The sequence below is a fragment of the Bombus terrestris genome, chromosome 15 (genome assembly GCF_910591885.1).
Source record: "Bombus terrestris chromosome 15, iyBomTerr1.2, whole genome shotgun sequence".
NCBI lineage: Eukaryota > Metazoa > Arthropoda > Insecta > Hymenoptera > Apidae > Bombus > Bombus terrestris.
Genome location: NC_063283.1, coordinates 10642293 through 10661480, shown reverse-complemented (window position 1 = coordinate 10661480; position 19188 = coordinate 10642293). Strand labels below are relative to the sequence as shown.

Here is a 19188-nt window from a genome sequence, read left to right as displayed (position 1 = left end):
CTCAAATTGTATTCCTGTATTGCACTGTTAAGTCAAATATATATTTTGTATCTTACACTTTATCCACGCGTTTTTCTCTCTTTATATACCGAATAACCTCAACAATTTCGATCCGATCGACCGGTTAAAACTTATTTCCTTCAAAGTATCGAGACGGGAATCGCGACGCGCGGTAAACTACATGTCCGATGAAGAGACACCGAGACGTCTTGCGGTCAAACTTTCCATTGATATCTGAAGCGTAAGAGTGAGAAGTCGCTTATACCGAAACATTAGTAACAACCGATGAGAAATTCGAAGAATGTTAGAGTAATCTGGTATGTGTGATATCACGTGGAAGTTTGATTCTTCAAGAAGAATGTACCGATGGATACGAGGTCTTCAAGAGTGCCATATGATTCGAAAATGAAATAGCTTTTTGTGATTGATCCGCGAATTATTATCGTTATTTCATTTTTATTTAATATTGAAATATAACAAAATATAACAATTTAATATTTATTTTATCTCTCGCGTTTCTATATATGTAGGGGAATGTAGGGTGATATGGGACATAAATCTTTTCCTTAAATAAGATTTGACTATTGTGTGATATAATATATCTTACAAAAGAAATCATGTTCTCGTTCATATAACAAATTCCTTATAATTTTCATGATTCGCTATGGATCCTACGTACTTTCCATAATAAAATAATTCGTCCAAAACAACCTTACGCGTATACAAAAAATCTACGATTGGTCGACATTTGTAAAAGGATATGCCAATTCCAACAATAGTCAGAATGCCAAATCTAAATCGCAAATGCAATCCTATGGAGCTAGAGAATATAGCAATCAACGCCACGAGGCGTTGTCCATCGCATAGAAGCGTTCGCATATCGATACTTGCTTCTGTGGAACACGCCTGATACGCTCGAAACACGCATCCGATGCATCAGCTATGATGAGATTCGAGCTTATTGTCCGATCACGTTAATGATGTGTTTGAACCAATATCGAAGTAGCAAGGTTTTGATTGGTATTGAACACGACTATGATCAACGACGCGTGGTGTTAATCCTTGATGCCTTGTGCATACCATTTTGCACTTGTTTAATTGAAATTAAATTTACTAACTAAACCTAACGAAGAGAGAATATTGGAATCTGATCGTTCGATCGAAGAGAATATATTTTATTTCGTTCGATTAACGCGGAGGTCAATGTTGATCCGATCAATGAAACGTAATATACTGATTATAATTATAATTTATACGTGTAATATAATTTACCAATGCGTAAATTACTCCAATCGTCAATTATGAAAAATTGTGTGAATATCGCGTGAGAGTGCTGTATCTTTTTTTTAAAACATTTATTTCATCAGCTTGACTATGGTCACAGTGACACAGGAACTTTACGTAAAACCAAACATTTTGGTAGAAATTTTCACGATTAATAGAAGAAATGCTTAGAAATATATTACTCTTACATCGAAGTATTCTTTAACGATTGATACAGGATGAGGCAAGAAACGATTAATCTTTATGTCAGTTTGAAACTTTATTTCCTAGTTTTTTAACCCTGGAAGGTTTGATCGCGTTCAATAAATCAAGCTACCGACAAATTTCTACGCAATTTTCACTCGAGCCGCAATATTCCACTCAGAAAGCACCGCGAGCTCTTCGTCCTCGCGTCCTTCGGGAATGATTTACGATCCGAAACAGGATAATCCCAAAGGGGCCAGCTTTTTCCAGCTGACTGCAAACTCGTCTCGTGACTTTTCACTTGCTTCGCAACTATCCCTTCGCTTTTTGCACGTGTTTTTTCGTCTCCGGCGCCGGGTTAACGTATAGGGATAATTTGGTTAAAGGAACGCCGAAGGAACACGTCTCCATACGATTAAAGGTAACATTTGAACTTTCTTAACATATCTCGCTCTTCCAGTCCGTAAATTATGTATTCTGCATCTCTTTTACTTTCTGAAGTACTATTTATTCCGTGTTATAGGTTACGTAGATATGATTTTACTTCTTACGAAAATCTGGCCGAGGAAGTGTTAATACATTAGCTTTACAAGCACACCTGCCTCTAAAATCTCATCCTTGTCAATTACACTCACGATTCTCCAACAAATACCCACACTGTCTTTCCTAATTACCGAAAGAAAAAGAAAAGAACTTCCTAAGTACGTTCGTTTATCACTGCAACAACTGCGAGTATCCACTCTCCGTTTTTAAAACTCTCTGCACGAACGTACAACCCCATTCTTCTCGCCGACTGTATCCAACCTAACCTGTGTACGTAATTTACTTCCCAAAAATATTGTTATTCAAATAATATTACTTGCTGTTATGTTTCTCGTGTTATAAAGCAACACAGCAAATAATAAATAAAACGAAAGTTTTATTTGAATTATTATCTGAATAAAAGTTTATTTCGATAGCATTCATTGCGCTTTAAGTAAGCCACGAGTAATACGTCGAGCGTCGGTCGGTCGAATCTCGAAGAAGTTAAGTAAGAGAAAGGGTAAAATAAGTAGAAAAGACTGTACGATGGTACTGCCGAAAGTACGGGTCCTTCAAGTGCTAATTCTTAGAAAGGCTCTAACAAGAGATCGAGTAAATCATCTGCAAATGAAATAGGACCAGTTGTAATTGTTCCATTCACGCGTCGAGCCGAATCAAAGGATGTCAAGGATTATTGCCACGTAAACCGGAGGACAGCACAACCACATTGTGTAAAACAAGTGTTTCGTGCTATCTATTACACCCGATAAGTAATCGTCGCAATTTCCATATAAGTCGCGATAATCAGAATTTGGGAATTTGCTATCGCGCGTGAGCACAATTTGCTTTGGTAACAAGGAAAATTGATTTCACTGCCACGACGCACGAGTGGTTTCGCAATAGTTTGCCATTCTTTCAACTCGATCAATTTCCAAATATTCAAATATTCTATAAATATACATCTGCGGAATCTAAGAATCTTATATCTATTAAGAATATTTATTTTTGATCGAAATAAGTATCTATCCATAGTTCTTCCAAATTCGTTCTCTTACGAAATCCACATCTGCTGCACACAATAGCAAAATAGTTCGTAAAAACTGATCGGTTTTCGCGATTGCTCGTGGAAAGTTATAATATAATAGACGTTGGTAGGGTAGCGAACGATTTCGTGGAAGATTTTTCTTTCTTCTCGTTACCGATTCGCCTTCATCCGTAGTACGATTGTAGAATTCGCGAAACTCTTTCAATGCCAGTGTCGCAAAGTCTATACCTTCTTTACATCCTTCGCGTTTGGAAAGAGACCTAGAACGCGGCTGCAAATGAGCCGCGTTGCGATAGGCTCAAGGCCCATTGAACAGCGATATATCGATGACACCGAACACCAGGAATCTACGCGTTCGACTCATTTGCCCGTAATTAAAACACCCACGCTGCTTTGATCTCGCGGTCTAAGAGATTCCTGAGGTGCCAAAGTCCTATCCTATCGCTGATTACGCTCTACCACAGTGAAGGTCACTTTCTTTGGTACGTACGTAAGAACGTGTGACAAGATCGTCACGATGAAAATTCCGTCTGGCCGATGTAAGAAGTGTCCGTGAAATTAATCGTGAGATTTTAACATTTTTAAGATTAACAACGTGTCTGAAGATTAGACCGCAGATATCGATGCAAAATTTATGCAAGAAAAATCCAGAGAAAAGATTTGTTTCCTTCGGTAAATGTTATAATTGGATATATTTCTGCGTGGTATGAACATTTTCTGTATCGTTGCACCTTTACGCTTCCCATAAATATATACACATTCTCAGCCTAGCGATAACTATAGCCGGTACCATTACTGTTACGTCGGGTGACACCCTACCTAGACCAGGCCACACACCGTGGGCAAGATAGCAACCACATGTCTGCATATCCTTACTACGTATCCTCAATAGTCTTAAGGACCTATCATAAACCTCAGGAATTTTCTAGCTAAGGTCCTTTAGACCGAACAAACATTTCTTTATTGAATCGTTTCTAAAGCTTATTGTTTACTACGAGAAGACACGGGAAAGTTAGTTTTTCTCACGTATGATACTTCACACTAGCAACTTTCTATCGAGGGTGGCTAAGATCCTTCCTAGTCCACCAACCTTCTTTTATCCAATCAGAAGCAATGTCTATTGCCCTCACTTTCCTAACTAAAATTGTCAACAACAAATCCGATGATCCCTTGCGTTAGACACGCCCATCACTAGCTTTCCTCCGACACAGCATCATCACTTTACTTCAGTTATTCTTCATCGTTAGAATAGTGAACATGTCATTACTGGGTTTCTACCCTTAAATCAATCACTTACTTAACTTATACATACGCATCAGTGTAATTATCTTCTTTGCAAAGTTGTTGGAATAAGCATTAATTTATACCTGTTAATTCAGTGTAAACTCAATTGAATCACCCCTATTATCGTAACAGAAATCGGGGGATCGATCAGTTCGTGGCGTCGATTATCTAATCGTAACGGAAATTTACGACTCCCGTTGACGTGCTTTCTCGCGATCGCGTCTCTCCGCGAATGGTCGAATAAACAATTACTTAGAACCTATTTCTAGACTGCGTCTAAAGTCGGCATTGAGAACGAAAGGGTTAACAAATGGCATTTAAAGATATCGAGGGCTGTTCCGCAGTTCAGATTGGAAGGGGACAGGACAGGACTGAATGAAAGAAAAATCGACTTGAAAATGGACGTTAGGCCAAAATAATGGTATAAGAAGCAAAGGTGAAGGTAAAGGGTATGCTTTTTATCACGAGTCATGCCTAGATAAGGCTATCCAGTACAGCCTTGTCCGAAAACCGGAGATATTAGTTTTTAGATGGATGGACTTTGACGAACGATACCGCTAAATAACTGAATAACATACCTGTTAGTTACGTTCGCTTACTTACTGCTTAAGCAGTACTTCTCTAAAAAATATAGGCTTGTATTTTTCTTTTTACGATTACATACGGCATAATGTAATCGAGATAAGAACGATCGATGTACCGATCTTGATCTTAACCATGACTTCACTACGATTTGTAGTTTCATAAATATTCCAAAACTTGCTTGCCGTGTACTTGATTGTATAATACTACTAATAAGCGAATCACTTAAAAACCATACTAGTCGATTCCGTAAATTAAATAATAGACGTGATCATCGGGCGAAATTTGCAAAGTTTACAAGCTAATTAACAAGATTAAGAATTTTAGGAATAGCTGAGCGCAAATATCAGTTTCTAGTACAATTCCAATTATAAAGAAGGATTGTGTTTCTAAAAAATCCAAGTATAAATTATCGAAGGAAACGAAACATCTTCTTGTCGATCAACGATAAGCAGTAGACAAATGATAGTTGTAAAAAGCAGGTTTCTCTCGCAACACGAGAGGCTATCGATTCTATATAAAAATCGTCTTTCCAATCGGATAATCGGCCAAAGTAAAAAAACTATAATTTGTGGCGGAAAACATTTCCGACGAAGGAAAATCGAAGTTCAAACATCATTTTAATGTATTTGCCTTTATTAACGATTTATAACAGAGTTGTTTTCCCTAACTTGGGCCGCGATATAAATTATACGTTATTATTACATACATACATATGTTACATCTTCTTACAATCACGTTAAATATGGGGAATGCACTTGATGATAGTAACTAACGGACGTTGGAAAGTTCGCGTATTCACAAGGCATAACTACGTCAAAATGAGAAGCTGATTATTTACTTGAAAAACGGAGAAACATTATGTACATATAAGAACAATTTAATTTTTCATTGGAAATTCGAGATTTGCCAGACCTAAGGAAGATTACAGCTAACGATAAAAATTTAGTATAAATTTCCTATTAAACGAAATCTTTTGATTATCTAATAATATTTATATCAAAAATCTGTTTTTCTCATTTTGCTTACGAATCTATATGTACAAAATAGAAACTTTCTTTATATACATATCTAATAATAATTTTTTAAATCACCACACTTTCTTCGACTAAAATATTTTCCATGTGTTTTTGAAATAAATATTTCGCCATAAGATGATCATGACAAAATACAATTACACATACAATCTCTTTCTGACAAGAAAGACAACTATACAAGTTTTTGATACACGATATTCGCATTTCCAACGTAAAACATATAGCGTACTGTACATAAAACATTTACATATAAAAAGAACATGATGAATAGCAGGAAGAAAGTAGGAAAGATAGAAGCAAGAAACGATAATAACGATAATAACAATAATAAAGTAATAAAGGATCTCAAAGTACTGACAGAGCTTCTAGCGTATTTACATAAATGAACGATTTTCGAATCAACAACGAGTACTTTGGTAACGAGATGACACAATTTCACGCGCAAGAGAAAAGTAGCTCGATAAGTGGAAATGCTTTTTTCCTATTTAGGCGTTTCGTTAATTGGTAACTTCTTAAAGATACAACTCCTCTCAGTCGTACAAAATCCCTGTTCCGAAATAACTGCAACGCGATAGTGACAGTTAAAGGGAATTAATGTTATTGCTCGTTAAATCGGAAACACCTAACAAAACCGTGGACCAGTGACGAACAACGGTATGGGCAGTAAAAAAAACTCATGGCCAGGAAGGCTATAATCTTGCTCCTCGTTGGAAGTCCTCCCTTCGTTAAGTCTCGTTTGTCGTTAATACAACATGTGGGTAGATCTTGACAGGCCTGTGAATAAACGTGACGAATTTTAAAATTTTATTTTATCCTCTTTTATCGTATAGAAGCGCTAATTATGAGGTACTCTATGTAATATAGAACTCTACGGCGTTATAGATTGCCAAACTCGTTTCGATAATCGCATTAAATACAAAGAATAGTAAAACTTTATTCCCTTCTACGTTTCTCGGAAGTCTGTCACTTACGAAAAAAACGCTAACAACTGTTTTATAATTGCTGTTAAAATATATAATGTTATTAATAGTCTATAATAATAATAATTTCTAAATTATTCACTTTCCAAAATTCCAAAATTTCAAAAGACGAGATAGGTCTGTTGAAAGCCATCGAAAGGAACTTACCACCGTGAAGGGTGGACGTATTTTGCAAAGAGCTCGACAGCGAGATCTCGGTTCCGGGATGTTCGTGTATCACCGTCTCGGTGATATTGTTTTCCGCCTCGGAATGTGCACGTCGATGTTCGCGAGTCATCCCGTCGTTCTTTCGCCTCTTCTCCGTTCCGACGCAGCAACGCTGCTCCCTCTGCAACGTCATCTCCTGCGAGTAAACGGATTCCCCGTTCGAGAACGAGTTGAACCGTTGTCGTCTCTTCGAGGTGGCTTGATTCCCACGTCTTCCAATCACGTTCGAGATCTCGTGATTACTACGAGACATGTCGTTGCCCCTTTCGCGACGCTGTAGAGATTTCAGAGAGTCCTCGTACCCGCTGTGAAAAGGAAACATCCGGGAATGCAAGTGGAAAAAATAAATTAAAGTACCGAGGTTGCGTTTCTTTAAGCGCTCAGATCACAAATGATCCAATCATAGCCATCAAGACTTAAAATATACGTTGTTATTTTCTTCCTTCGCGTTTTATTAACCGATCAAGCATGAAATTGAAATCACCACGAAAAAATAACAGAAAGCTGAACTTGCAATACTTATTACGTATTAGTACTTACAACGTATTATTGAATTTATCCGTAGAAGATGAAATGGTGTGTGTGGGTGTATGTTTGATAGGATGTTAGAACAGGATTTTAGAAGCGAGAATCGTGGGATCAACAAGGATCGCTGCATCAGGTTAACCGTTTCGTTCCTAGTTGGCTTTAAGAGATTTTATAAAGCTGAATAGATTTGATAGATAAATAATAGACAGAACATAAAAGAAACGATCCTAAACGCTGTTAGAATTATTAGAACTACGATATTAATATTTGCATATGTTATACGCATGGAATTAACTATTATATTTAACAGCAGCTTCGCAAGATAAAAGCGTAAGGAGAAAATTATAAGTATAAAGGGATTTGAATTTCTTCCTTTTTAATAGCAGAATAAAAGTTTAAAAAATCAGTTTTAGAATATTAGGATGATCGATGAAATTAGTAAGATACATTAAGGGATGAAATTATTTACATTCGCCTAAGCAAATATACGATATGAATCACCTAAACCTAAATAAATAACGAATACAAAATGCCTGTTAAAATCCCTTTGGTCATTTTAATTTAGATCTGTTCGCGTAACAACAGTTTGGAACTCGAAATATCGTACAACTTTTACAAATTTTAACCATTTGCGTGCACGCCCCTTTAGTCGCAAGAACTTCGTAAAAACCCAAAAGAACAGATTTCACAGATAAAAGATTTGCCTGTAGCTTGACGCTCCTACTACACCACGAAATCGAAAGGAACAGTAAACAGCCCTCTCGTCTCATCAAAAATTTTATGCAGCAGCCCACCTCCGGTAGTCATTTATTTCACCTCGATAAGAATAGCGACCAAACGGTTGGATCGATCCGTTCGAACCCTTTTTGCGATTTAGATAGCACAAATAGCTCCGTAAGTAATTCGACTTACTTGCTGCTCTCGCCACTGGAGGGGCTCGACGAGTGACTGCAGTGGCAGGAGGCGCGCGCCACGATCCCAGAATCCTGACCGCTGGAATGCAAGGACGTCGCGGATGCCTCGAGTCCTTTCGGGGTCCCTGTCGTCCTTCCGGCGTGCTTACTACAACCGCCCATCCTGCAACCACCCCCTTGCCTCTCTAGCATCGACATCGCGAAACATATGGGAATTCCCTGATACAGTATTCCCTATATTCGTTGACCAACCTTGCCGACCAGCTTTTCAGGCTGGAATTTCGTTTTCATAATAAATGCATACCTTTCTGTCGCGGCTTTGTTCGATTCCACGGCGAGCCGTGTGTTGTTCGCGTTCACTGAAATTTCAGGCCACGTTCAAATAGATGCGAGGTTAAGGATCGAGCCTGTGGTCGTCGCTACTTGATTGAAAATGGCGTTGCGAGGAAATCGCTGATTGGTTTTGGTATTTAATTTGGGATCGTGGTTCTTCTGATTGGATCGTTTGTTAGTTGTGAACGATAGGGCAGGTTTCGGGTTAGTTGGTAAGGTTTGAAAGATAATTGCGAGTATTGGGGATAGCGTGTCGTGATCGAAACGTGTTGCGGTATTTGTTTGTGCTTGTTGAATTTTGATCCTGTCGCGTAGAAGGGATTTTGTTAGTTAGATTTTGTAGAAAGATTTTAATATCTTGATACGCGTAGCAAATGGAACTTTTTGATTTTTTCCTTTTTTCGTTTCTTTTTATACGGTAGTTGCGTAAAGATGGAATTGAAATTACTTCGAAAACTTATCTTTTGCTCTTTGCGTTTTATAAAAACTGCTTATGCGTTTAATTCACTGTCGCGTAAATTTCGTACCTTTATAAAACATGCTTCAAGGAATTTGATCGGTAAATACGGCAGGCAGCACTATATGATACTTTAATTGCATATTTAAATCGCTTGAGCGCCACGTTTATAGTTTAAAATGAAATATACGTTGAAAGCTAATATTATTTCCTTTTCAATAATTTAATAACTAATGTAACAACTATAACATCCTTTATTACGCGGTATCGATCGATATGGACATATGTTTATAGCACGCTTGTAGTTAACCGAGCGATCAGAAGCGGTCTGACCATAAACAGGCTATACTACATGCTACGACTACTGTCGCATAAAGTCAATACTACGCTTATTTTTTACGCTTTCTGCGCCAAATTTCAAATTTATTCATATCAACGATTCTTTCGTTGTACCCTTTTCCATCCAGTTTCTATTTAAAAAATCAAAAGAATCTACACTTAATGTTTCTGTAATCTTGAATACGATGTAGAATATGGTCGATGATTTTGCATTCCTCACAGTATTCCAAATCTCTGTTTAAAAAGTATCTTGTTGCTATTTTTTCTACGTGTCCCCCCGATTCATTTTTTCGATTCGATACAACACAACGAGGATGTACTAACATAAATTGAGAGTAAAAAACTCGCAGGCGTAAAATACGAGGCATCATGGCGTGTCCAGCTTCGACGAAGAATCGCAAGGTCTGGACGAATCGTTCAGAAACGCGACGTGATTCTGCTCAGCCGCGCTCAAACGATTTAATACGGTTGGCGATAAAGTATCGCGGAGTCCCTCGCGACGAGAAACGGTTTACGTCGATTAATAGACTTACGCGTGGAAGCGGGCACAATTGGCTCCGTGCTCACAGATGCTCTGTCGCCTCGGCATGTCGGTGCAGAACGGTTCAGGGTCGTAATGAAGGCCATCGACGAAGGTCGGGAACAAAGGCGGCTTCTGTAGCGTGGCGGCCGGATCTGCCAAAGCGAATCCAATCGGACTGGTGGTCGAGAACATCGCTTTCTCCCGACGTCTGCGACTAACCAATGAATTTCGGATAACTACGTTTCCAGGATTGACTGCTATTCGGTATTGCCCGGTATTCGGGTAGCGGATGTAGCAAGTTAGGATCGATAAACATGTTTTTCTAGGAAATTTGGTGTGAGAATTAACGCTAAAACTATCAAATTTATAAAAATGACGCGTTTCAGACCTTTTGTTTTAATAGTCGTCAAACGTATATACAGATACTTCTGTCAGACTGATATAGATTTGTAAAATGGATCCGTTTAAAAAATGAGTAATATTTCTCTTAAATTTGAATTTTCTACTCTAGCTTGCCCTGGCGGTAACAAGTAATGTATCGTTTTACGTTAAAAGTTATCGTACGCGTATCAATAATTCACCGTCCCTGTCTCTTTGGAATACAGTTCCCATTTCTGTTCTGTTTATCGCTGTGCTAAATCACGTTTTAAAACTAAAATCGCTGGTCTTTAATGAAAACAATTTCTTGATGCTATTTTTACAAAATATACTTTAACGCCTAAACCAGAGTTAAATTTTGTACGTCGTACCGTTTATTTCTGCGAACGCATGTAACGCAGAGTGCAGTAACAAGGGCACCGACAAAGACGACACAGCCAAGCACTACCGCACCCACTTCCAGGGTAGATAGTAGGTAACGATGATTATTCCGACGCGGAGAGTTTCCGGCAATGTCCAGTAGGCCGTACTCGTCCAACTCGCGCTTGATCTCCGTTTTCTTTGTGTTGAACACGCTGAAAGAACATGTCCGTGTGCGGCATGTAATTAATTAACAACAAAATCACCGCTTGGAAATTGTGCTTTCGCGCACATCTCACGTATTTCCATTATTCGTTTACGAATCTATATACTTCTTTAGATATCTTTATGTTATCATAGTAGCAAGACACGATTTGTTTCGTAATTATTTTTGTTACCATGATTTTGGTTTTATCAATGGTAAAACGAATCGTTAAAATTTAAGGTTTACTTACTCGTGCAGTGTATCCATATCTATCATGACATTTAAATGAGGATCGATCGCATAAAGGTAAACATCGGTGCTACAAATAAAAAATGTAGATTAATACATAGAGCGAAGTTTCACGTTTAATTTTAAAATTGAATAATGTTCGAATCGCTTACGATGTAGCATCGATCAGATTTCTTTCGATATGTGGCTCTAGCTTCCTTACTCGAACGTCCAGACCAGTCACATTTTGTAGTATTCTAGATTAAATTAAAGATAGCCTAACGTTGTATCGGTATCGAAGAAACATACTTTGTATGAAAAATTTACAAATACGATCGGCGTAACACTCGCTTAAATTCCAGTACAATCGTCTCGCTTAAATTTGAGCGATCTATCGCAACTAACTTTTCGCTATTCAGTTTCTTGAGCGTAACGTAAATTCATCGACAAAGACGGTAACATACAACATCTTTCCTACTTGCTCTCCTTAAATCTGTTCCTTTTCCCCGAGTTTCTTTACCAAATTTCTGGAATACGATTACTGCGTGTTTCATGATCAATTATAATCGGTATCCTAATTTATTAGAATTTAAGCAAGCGTTACTGCCGCGGCGACCATTTCTCCTACTCTTCTCGGGACATCCTCGTTTTCGGGAACACGATAAATCACAAGAAAATCGTTATTCGATAACAAACACTTCAACTCTTTTACAGTAAATACATGTTTAAATACTCACGCGGTGATGTTCTCCAATTGCGGCTCGATATCAATGGGTCTCCGACCAACAACCATCACGACTTGCTTCTGATCATCCAACACGTATACCTTAGAGCAAACCATACGGTTAGATAACGCGGCAAGAGACAGACGAGTTCTGAACAATTCGAGACAGGGAAGCCCCGTCTTCCTCACGGGGAAATTAACTTTTGCTGTACCTCGAATTCCAACGACGGATAATTAAGAGAGTCGGATAGAACGCAATACCAAAGCATGAGAGAGAGAGCAAGACTTACAAAGACATTGGCGATACTGCTGCGACCATTTTCGGCTCCCCTTCTGTCGGTGGCCTTCACGTCGAAGCCGAAAACGCGTCCAGTGTCACGGCCAAAGCTCGCCACGGATCGTACTTGACCGCTCAGTGGGTCAATGGCAAATCGTGGCGCGTCCTCCCGTCCGAGAATTTGATACCGGATCTCGGCGTTTGCTCCCTCGTCCGGGTCTTCTGCCTGGTCGAGTGATTAATCGGCTTATTCGACTTTTCTTATGCATCTGTTATTCGAATGTTCCCGATGATGTTCCGAAAATGATATTATTTTGTAAAGCATCGCAAAAAGGATCAGACATATGTAGTCGAGTTAATTTAGATCATCAGAATGTCGTCGATTGTTGAGAAAAAGATGTATATCAACATTGTCAAATGCACTATCTAAATTCGGGAACTTTCTTATCACCAAGACACTCTTCTATGTTCAATGCCTTACAAAATGATCTTTCGAAAGTAGAATAAATAAGAAGAGAAAAATTAACGAAACGACCGGAGAACAAAAGAAAGCGGGATATGCTAAAGGACAAGAAAGCGGCGCCTTCCGCGACGTGTATGAAAGCAAAGTAGAGAGAGAGAGAGAGAGAGAGAGAGAGAGAGAGAGAGAGAGAAGCGAAATGAAGTCAAAAGCGACGGAGGCTCACAGCGGAACCACACACAATGGGACACAACACGCGTGTAGACGTACCTCCACTTTGACAACCTCATACCCATAATGGGCAGTGGTAGGAATCGCGGCGAGGATGGGTCGACCCTTTGATTTGAATCTGGGCGCATTGTCGTTAACATCCTTCACCCTGACAACGACCCTGGCCTCGTTAGGTGCTAGACCATTCAGTCTTTCGCCAACAACCGGGTAAATCATCACGGACATCCCGCGACCTATCTTCACCCTGTCGACCCTGACCTTCGCCTCGTATCGATCGTTTACCTCTCTGTCCACGTCTGTCATCAGGTACAACGAGCCGTTCTTTGAGTCGATCGAGAAGTGTTCTCGCGCTTTCGTGTCGTCTGCGACGATGCTGTATCTGTTAGAAATTTTAATAATCGGCTGTAATGAAATACTACGTGCTCGAATCGCTCGAGCTTGCACGTGATTTTGAAGCTTTAGGGTAGATAAGGGTCTGTTCCTTACAGCCTTCTCGCTGGAAGGTAGCCTTGCCTTATTCATTTCGCAAGTAACTGACGCTTAAAAATACGCTGTTGTGTTCTACTAGCATACCTTATGTGTTCGCTTTGCTGACCATCGGCTAAATCTAATTGTGCGACCAAAATCGGCACTGGTACGTTCTCCTCAACTTCTACTTCGTAATACCGATGTCTAAAAGAGGGTGTTTTCTGCACCTCGTTCTCCGCATCTTCCTCGTCGTCGTCCACATTCAACACGGTAACGATCACGACTGCGGTAGATGTCAGACTAACCGGAGACCCTAAATCACTAGCAGTGACCAGTAATCTATGACTCTTGCGAGACTCGTAATTCAGATTAGCAATTGTCGTGATGACACCTTCTTTACTATCGATAGCAAAATACTGCTTCTCAGGCTGTCCTTGATGACTCAAGTCGAAGAGGATCAACCCATTTCCATTTCCAGCAAAATCCGAATCATTAGCGTATACCTTGATCACTTGACTGCCAATAGGACTGTTTTCAAAGATCGATGCGTGGTAGACCGGTATGGGATCTCCATTCTCACTCTTCTCGATTTCGTGATAATTGTAGAACATAGGTGGATTGTCATTGACATCCAACACGTTCACTTCTACCTCCACGGTAGAACTTAATCTTGGAGAGCCATTATCACGAGCCATGACCACAAGACGATGAGTAGCTGCAGTCTCCCTGTCCAAAACTCCAGTGACTCTAATAATTCCTTCGTAAGGAGCAACGTTAAAGATCCTAGACACGTTCGCAGGATCCTCCAGGTTATCATTACCGGAGACAGCTTCGTAACTGACGTTTGCATTGACTCCAAAGTCTGCATCAATGGCTCGAACAGCGCCCAAATTGTAGCCTGCGTAACTTCCTTCTGGCACGTCAAAAGTGTACCAAGACTTGTCAAAGATCGGCGCGTGATCGTTCACGTCTACCACGTGAATCCTTATGGTGATATTGTCAGATAGTCGTCCAGAATCTTTCGCTAGGACGAACAAACGAATGCTCTTCTCAGCTGGAAGTCCTCTGGCTACTGATATTTCAGCCGACCTTGGATCCAAATGAAAGTATCTACGGTTGGTGGTGTCGAATCGTCGTGACTTTACATCGTCTCCAGAAGTCGTCTCGTTCCCCAGGCTGTACGTTATCGCGGCGTTTGTTCCTTCGTCCTTGTCCTCCGCGAGCAGACGTATTATCGGCGCGCCAATGGTCGCATTCTCTGGCACGAGAAGAAGAGGCGAACGACGGCTGTTCGGTGGCTGACTTCCGGCACCGGGCTCGCTCGTATCAAGCACGTCATTCCCTTCGAATGATGCCTCGGTATCAGGTTCGCTCGACACGCGAACACCTTGATCGGGGAGCACGATCATTCGGATAAAACTCGGAGCATTGTCGTTCACGTCGGTTACTATTATCTTCAGCCGCGCTTCGGATGTTAAACCGCCTGCAAAAATCAAGTGAATAGGCAGGAAGAATAGAATATTATTCTCACGATCTTTTTTGAATTTTCGATAAGTATTATTTTTGCGTGAAAATTTCAGAGAAATTTGCTATTCTTTTCGTTTGTTAATTACGTAGTCTCGATAAAGTTTGAAAAATGTTTGTAAGTGAAAGTTCTTTTACTTTTTGCGAATTTTGACGACCAACGATACTGACGTCTTCAATTATGCGGAGATTTTAGGATCGAATGTAAATTTCTATGGAATACGGTTTGCCAATTTTAGTATAAAACTTTAACTAAATATCATACTAAAAGGAGTTTCTAAAACTCTTATTCGATTTCTACGATTTACAATCTTAAAAGCTGTAACGTGCGAGTAGCGCAAGAATTTCCTTCTGCGTTAAAAACATATTTAGAACCCTCGTTTGTATCTCTTTGAATTTTCCTAAGCTCTAAGTTCTGCGTTCGCTATTAGTAGAAAAGAAAACTTACCACTGTCTTTAGCAACGATCGTGAAACTATAGTTTGCTTTCACTTCCCTGTCTAGCATGCGGTCATCGATTCCTTCGAAGTACACTAAACCCGTAGTTGGATGGATTCTAAACAGTTCGCTTCCCTCGCCGTGAAGGCTAAAGACAAAGTTCCGATTGACGCCTTCGTCTTTGTCAGTAGCCGCGATAGGTATCGATAAGTTCACTTTTGTTCCGGCTGGACTGTTCTCCAGAATTCGACCCTCGTACAGTGGCATTGTGAATTCTGGCGCATGATCGTTCTCATCGAGGACGATCACGCTGACCTGCAGTAAAATTCGGTATGTTAAACATTTCCATATAATAAATTTCTTCAAAAGATATTCTTTTTCTCACATTTTTCAAGGAGTTATAGAGTTCCACGAATTCGTACAAAGTTCGCTTGTAAAAATCATAAAGCGATTAATAACACATTGTTAATAGCCTTGCTACTACCTTACCTGCGAATATTAAATAATCTAAGAATACGATTGAATCGATTTATCAAGATTAATCGGAAACTGCAAATAATACGGAATTCTTGTTGAAAATGTATAAACCGTAATTTATATGTTCGACAAACAGGCGTTATAAATGTTATCCTTGGAAGCGATTTTAATTTATGTGTCAGAAACACGGAACAATAGCGAAGCAAGTAGTACTTTGAATTTAAATACTCGTACAGCATGCGTCGCGCTAACTGAATAAATGTTAATATTCGTACTAAACATAAAAGAGGTCGCGCAAATAAGTGCTTAAATTTTATTTGTCTCCCGTTGGGTTAAATATTTGGAAGGTCCTCGATGGTGTATGAAACGAAACACCAAATATATCTGCAACGAAATGATCCTTGAACCAAGCGCATAAACGGGACCTTCGTTCGAATTTTTAAATTAAAAATTGTTGAACATCATTTCCACGTCCTTGGAACTTCTATTAACTTTCACGAGCGAATATTCCAAAAGTTGAATCCGCAAACATATTACGGTTCGAGGGTGACATTCTGTGCACCTGCCGGAGAGTAGACGAGAATCGATTTTATAGCCTCGCCAGGTATGGAACGACGTAAAGATAAACCGCTGCAAATTCGTTTTTTCACCCTCCTAAATATCGTAATATGTATTTTACTTTTGACATTTTTAATATTTTTTGATGTTATACATTCTATGCGCTCTTCGTACGTTTCAATTTCCCATAAATGCATAAAAATCCATAATATTCTATGCTGTTTGAGACGAAACTTTATAAAAATTACTGTGTTACTATCATAACTGTAAAGAATGTCTACTTGCCAAAAATCCCTCGCTAAAACATCAAAAAATCTCGCTAACCCTATGGAAACGTTCAGCCAAACCAATCATCCTACGCAAACATTTCTAACTAAACTACCAAAGACACTTTTTTCTCTTTCACATTCTCTATCCGCAAGAAATCTCGCTAAGTGCCATTTGCCGACAACCACGCGCTACTGCCATACAATCTCACTTCTACGCCATATTAAACATCCACGGAACTTGGAACGTAAAATTAATTACTAAGAGGGAACTTACTTGGAAGACACCGACGCCGCGTGGACTCTCTGCAATCACGGTGATGCTGTAATTCTGCCTCGTCTCGCGATCGAGACCCTTAGGCGCGTACAGGGCGCCATCCTCCGTGATCGAGATGTCGGGTACATCCTGCTGATTGACGATAAAGAACCGAGTGCCAGCAGTGGCCGCGCCGGTCCCATTCTGGGGAAGCACTTGTCCGATGTACGCACCAGCTACGTTCTCCTTCGCATGGAACACCAAAGGAGCGGTGGTCGTTCCCCTGCAATCAACGGTCGACGACTTTTCGACAAGCAAACAGAAATCCGTGGAGCCAACGACTTTTACCCTTTTAAACTTGGAAATGAAACGAGTAAAATTGAAAGACGACACTTTTTTCGTCTATCGGTTGAAATTCGCTGATGATTTTTAAAGGGATGCACCATCCTGATACGTATAAATGCTTGGGAATTTTGTTTTTAATAATTAGAATATAGAAAATTTAGATTCTTGAGGGTGACAGTGATTTTAGCTTTATTTTGGAATTTTTGTAAAGGCAAATGTTGCGAAACGGTTGGAATATCGATAGTTTGCCACTATTTCTGGCGAGGACAGGAACGTTTAAAATGAAAAATTCTTTCGTTTCGTAGAGTAAGTCCTAGTATCCAAAATATAGCGTAGAATTTTCCAATAAATTTGAACGATTCAATTTAAATCGTAGGACTGGCGCGAGATAAATGTCTGGTCGTGAATACGGACAAGACTGGAGTTAAAAGATAAATAAATCTAATTTATTTTTCTAAATCCATAACTTTCAAGTATCGGAATTACGTTTTATATTTCTACTGCGAATCTTCGTTTCCGATACTTTACCATACTAACTGCTCGGTTCTAAAAATCTATCTGCCAATAAATTACGAATAACGAATGCAAGTTTGTACATATATCCGCTATCAACACTGCAAATCTCCGTTCTTCCTCGTTACGTGGAAACAAAACCAAATTCCAACCTACATTTTATTCGAGGTTCGTTAAAACGTAGTCCGTATATACCAGAAGAATTTTACTTACTTCGTAAAGATGCCTCGCTCGTCACTAGGGTCTACCACGTGGATGGACACGTTAGTAATCAACATGAGATCTCTTTCGTCTGTGACGATCGCTTCAAAGTCGTAGGTCAATCTATCGAATCGTTCGATCTCCTCGACCACGGTGATCGTTCCCGAACGCTCCTCCACGGCAAACGGGACTAAAATTCCATGAATGTATGCGCTATGTGTCGCGTATTAGGCTGAGAGGAACAGTCCTCTTTCGTTTCATGTTAGGCGAAGCTTATTGGATCGTTAGATTAAAGTTATCGTGAGATTAAAGTTATCGGCTTTAACTCTTCGTAACGCGAATTTTATATCGCCTCTGGATATTCTAGAAGGAAGTTTACAGATACTCTCGGTATATTGGAAATATTTGGGAGAAGGTATTGATTCGAGATGGGCTATTAAATGCTGGTTGATGTCGAATGCAAAAGCGGAGAATTAATGGATACAGAGCGGTGGCTAAGTGGTTAGTAATGTATTTTTGGTTGAATCGATGTATCGATATTCCTATTGATATTTCATTATTTTTGTTGAAAGGATTATATTGTAATAGGAAGAAGATCTTTTTCGGATACGAACTGAAAAAACGTTCCATATAAATAATATGGAAATTCAATTATTTGTCGTCATTTAATTTTAACACTTTAAAAGCCAAAAAATGTATTCGTTTAACAGAGTAAAAAGAAGGATAAGAACAAGAATGAAAATCTAATTTTACAAATATAAAATGCGAGAGAACCATCGAATAACGCACCTGTTGATTAATTAATTTTTTTTAAATACGTACCACCCTCCTCGTAGCTGTGTAAAAGATCGTAGATCAGGTCGTTGGTCTTCACGGCGTCGTTCAAACGTATCTGACCGACGCTAGTACCGACTGCCACATTGGCACCGACCCAAAATTCATAAGGAGCCCCCACAAAGTCCGGCTCGAGCGATTCCGGCCCTAAGACGAAGAAAAAACGTGTAAGAGGACTTTGTATTTTTTGGCAAATCGCGCTGGAAACGTGCAACGATCGGAGGGACG

At 39.5% G+C, this 19188-nt stretch overlaps 1 protein-coding gene and 1 long non-coding RNA gene across 4 annotated transcripts in view; one reads left to right on the top strand and one right to left on the bottom strand.

The window, feature by feature from the left end:
• The window catches only part of LOC125386390, a 73526-nt gene that overhangs the window by 11081 nt on the left and 43257 nt on the right, over positions 1–19188 (top strand). The window lies entirely within an intron of this gene.
• Positions 6428–19188, bottom strand: part of LOC100650903 (cadherin-89D) — a 36680-nt gene continuing 23919 nt past the window's right edge. For 2 of the 3 annotated variants that reach the window (XM_048412501.1, XM_048412502.1), the window contains 16 exons: positions 18949–19107; positions 18139–18316; positions 17089–17350; positions 15522–15825; positions 13655–15032; positions 13121–13460; positions 12404–12616; positions 12127–12215; positions 11563–11646; positions 11412–11480; positions 10968–11171; positions 10229–10432; positions 8871–8925; positions 8565–8785; positions 7065–7429; positions 6428–6711 (listed from right to left, as the gene is read on the bottom strand). In XM_048412501.1, the coding sequence (XP_048268458.1) occupies positions 6680–6711; positions 7065–7429; positions 8565–8785; positions 8871–8925; positions 10229–10432; positions 10968–11171; positions 11412–11480; positions 11563–11646; positions 12127–12215; positions 12404–12616; positions 13121–13460; positions 13655–15032; positions 15522–15825; positions 17089–17350; positions 18139–18316; positions 18949–19107 (4157 nt within the window). In that variant the 3' untranslated portion in view covers positions 6428–6679. The remainder of the gene's footprint in view (positions 6712–7064; positions 7430–8564; positions 8786–8870; positions 8926–10228; positions 10433–10967; positions 11172–11411; positions 11481–11562; positions 11647–12126; positions 12216–12403; positions 12617–13120; positions 13461–13654; positions 15033–15521; positions 15826–17088; positions 17351–18138; positions 18317–18948; positions 19108–19188) is intronic. The other variant, XM_020866864.2, reaches the window with a different exon arrangement.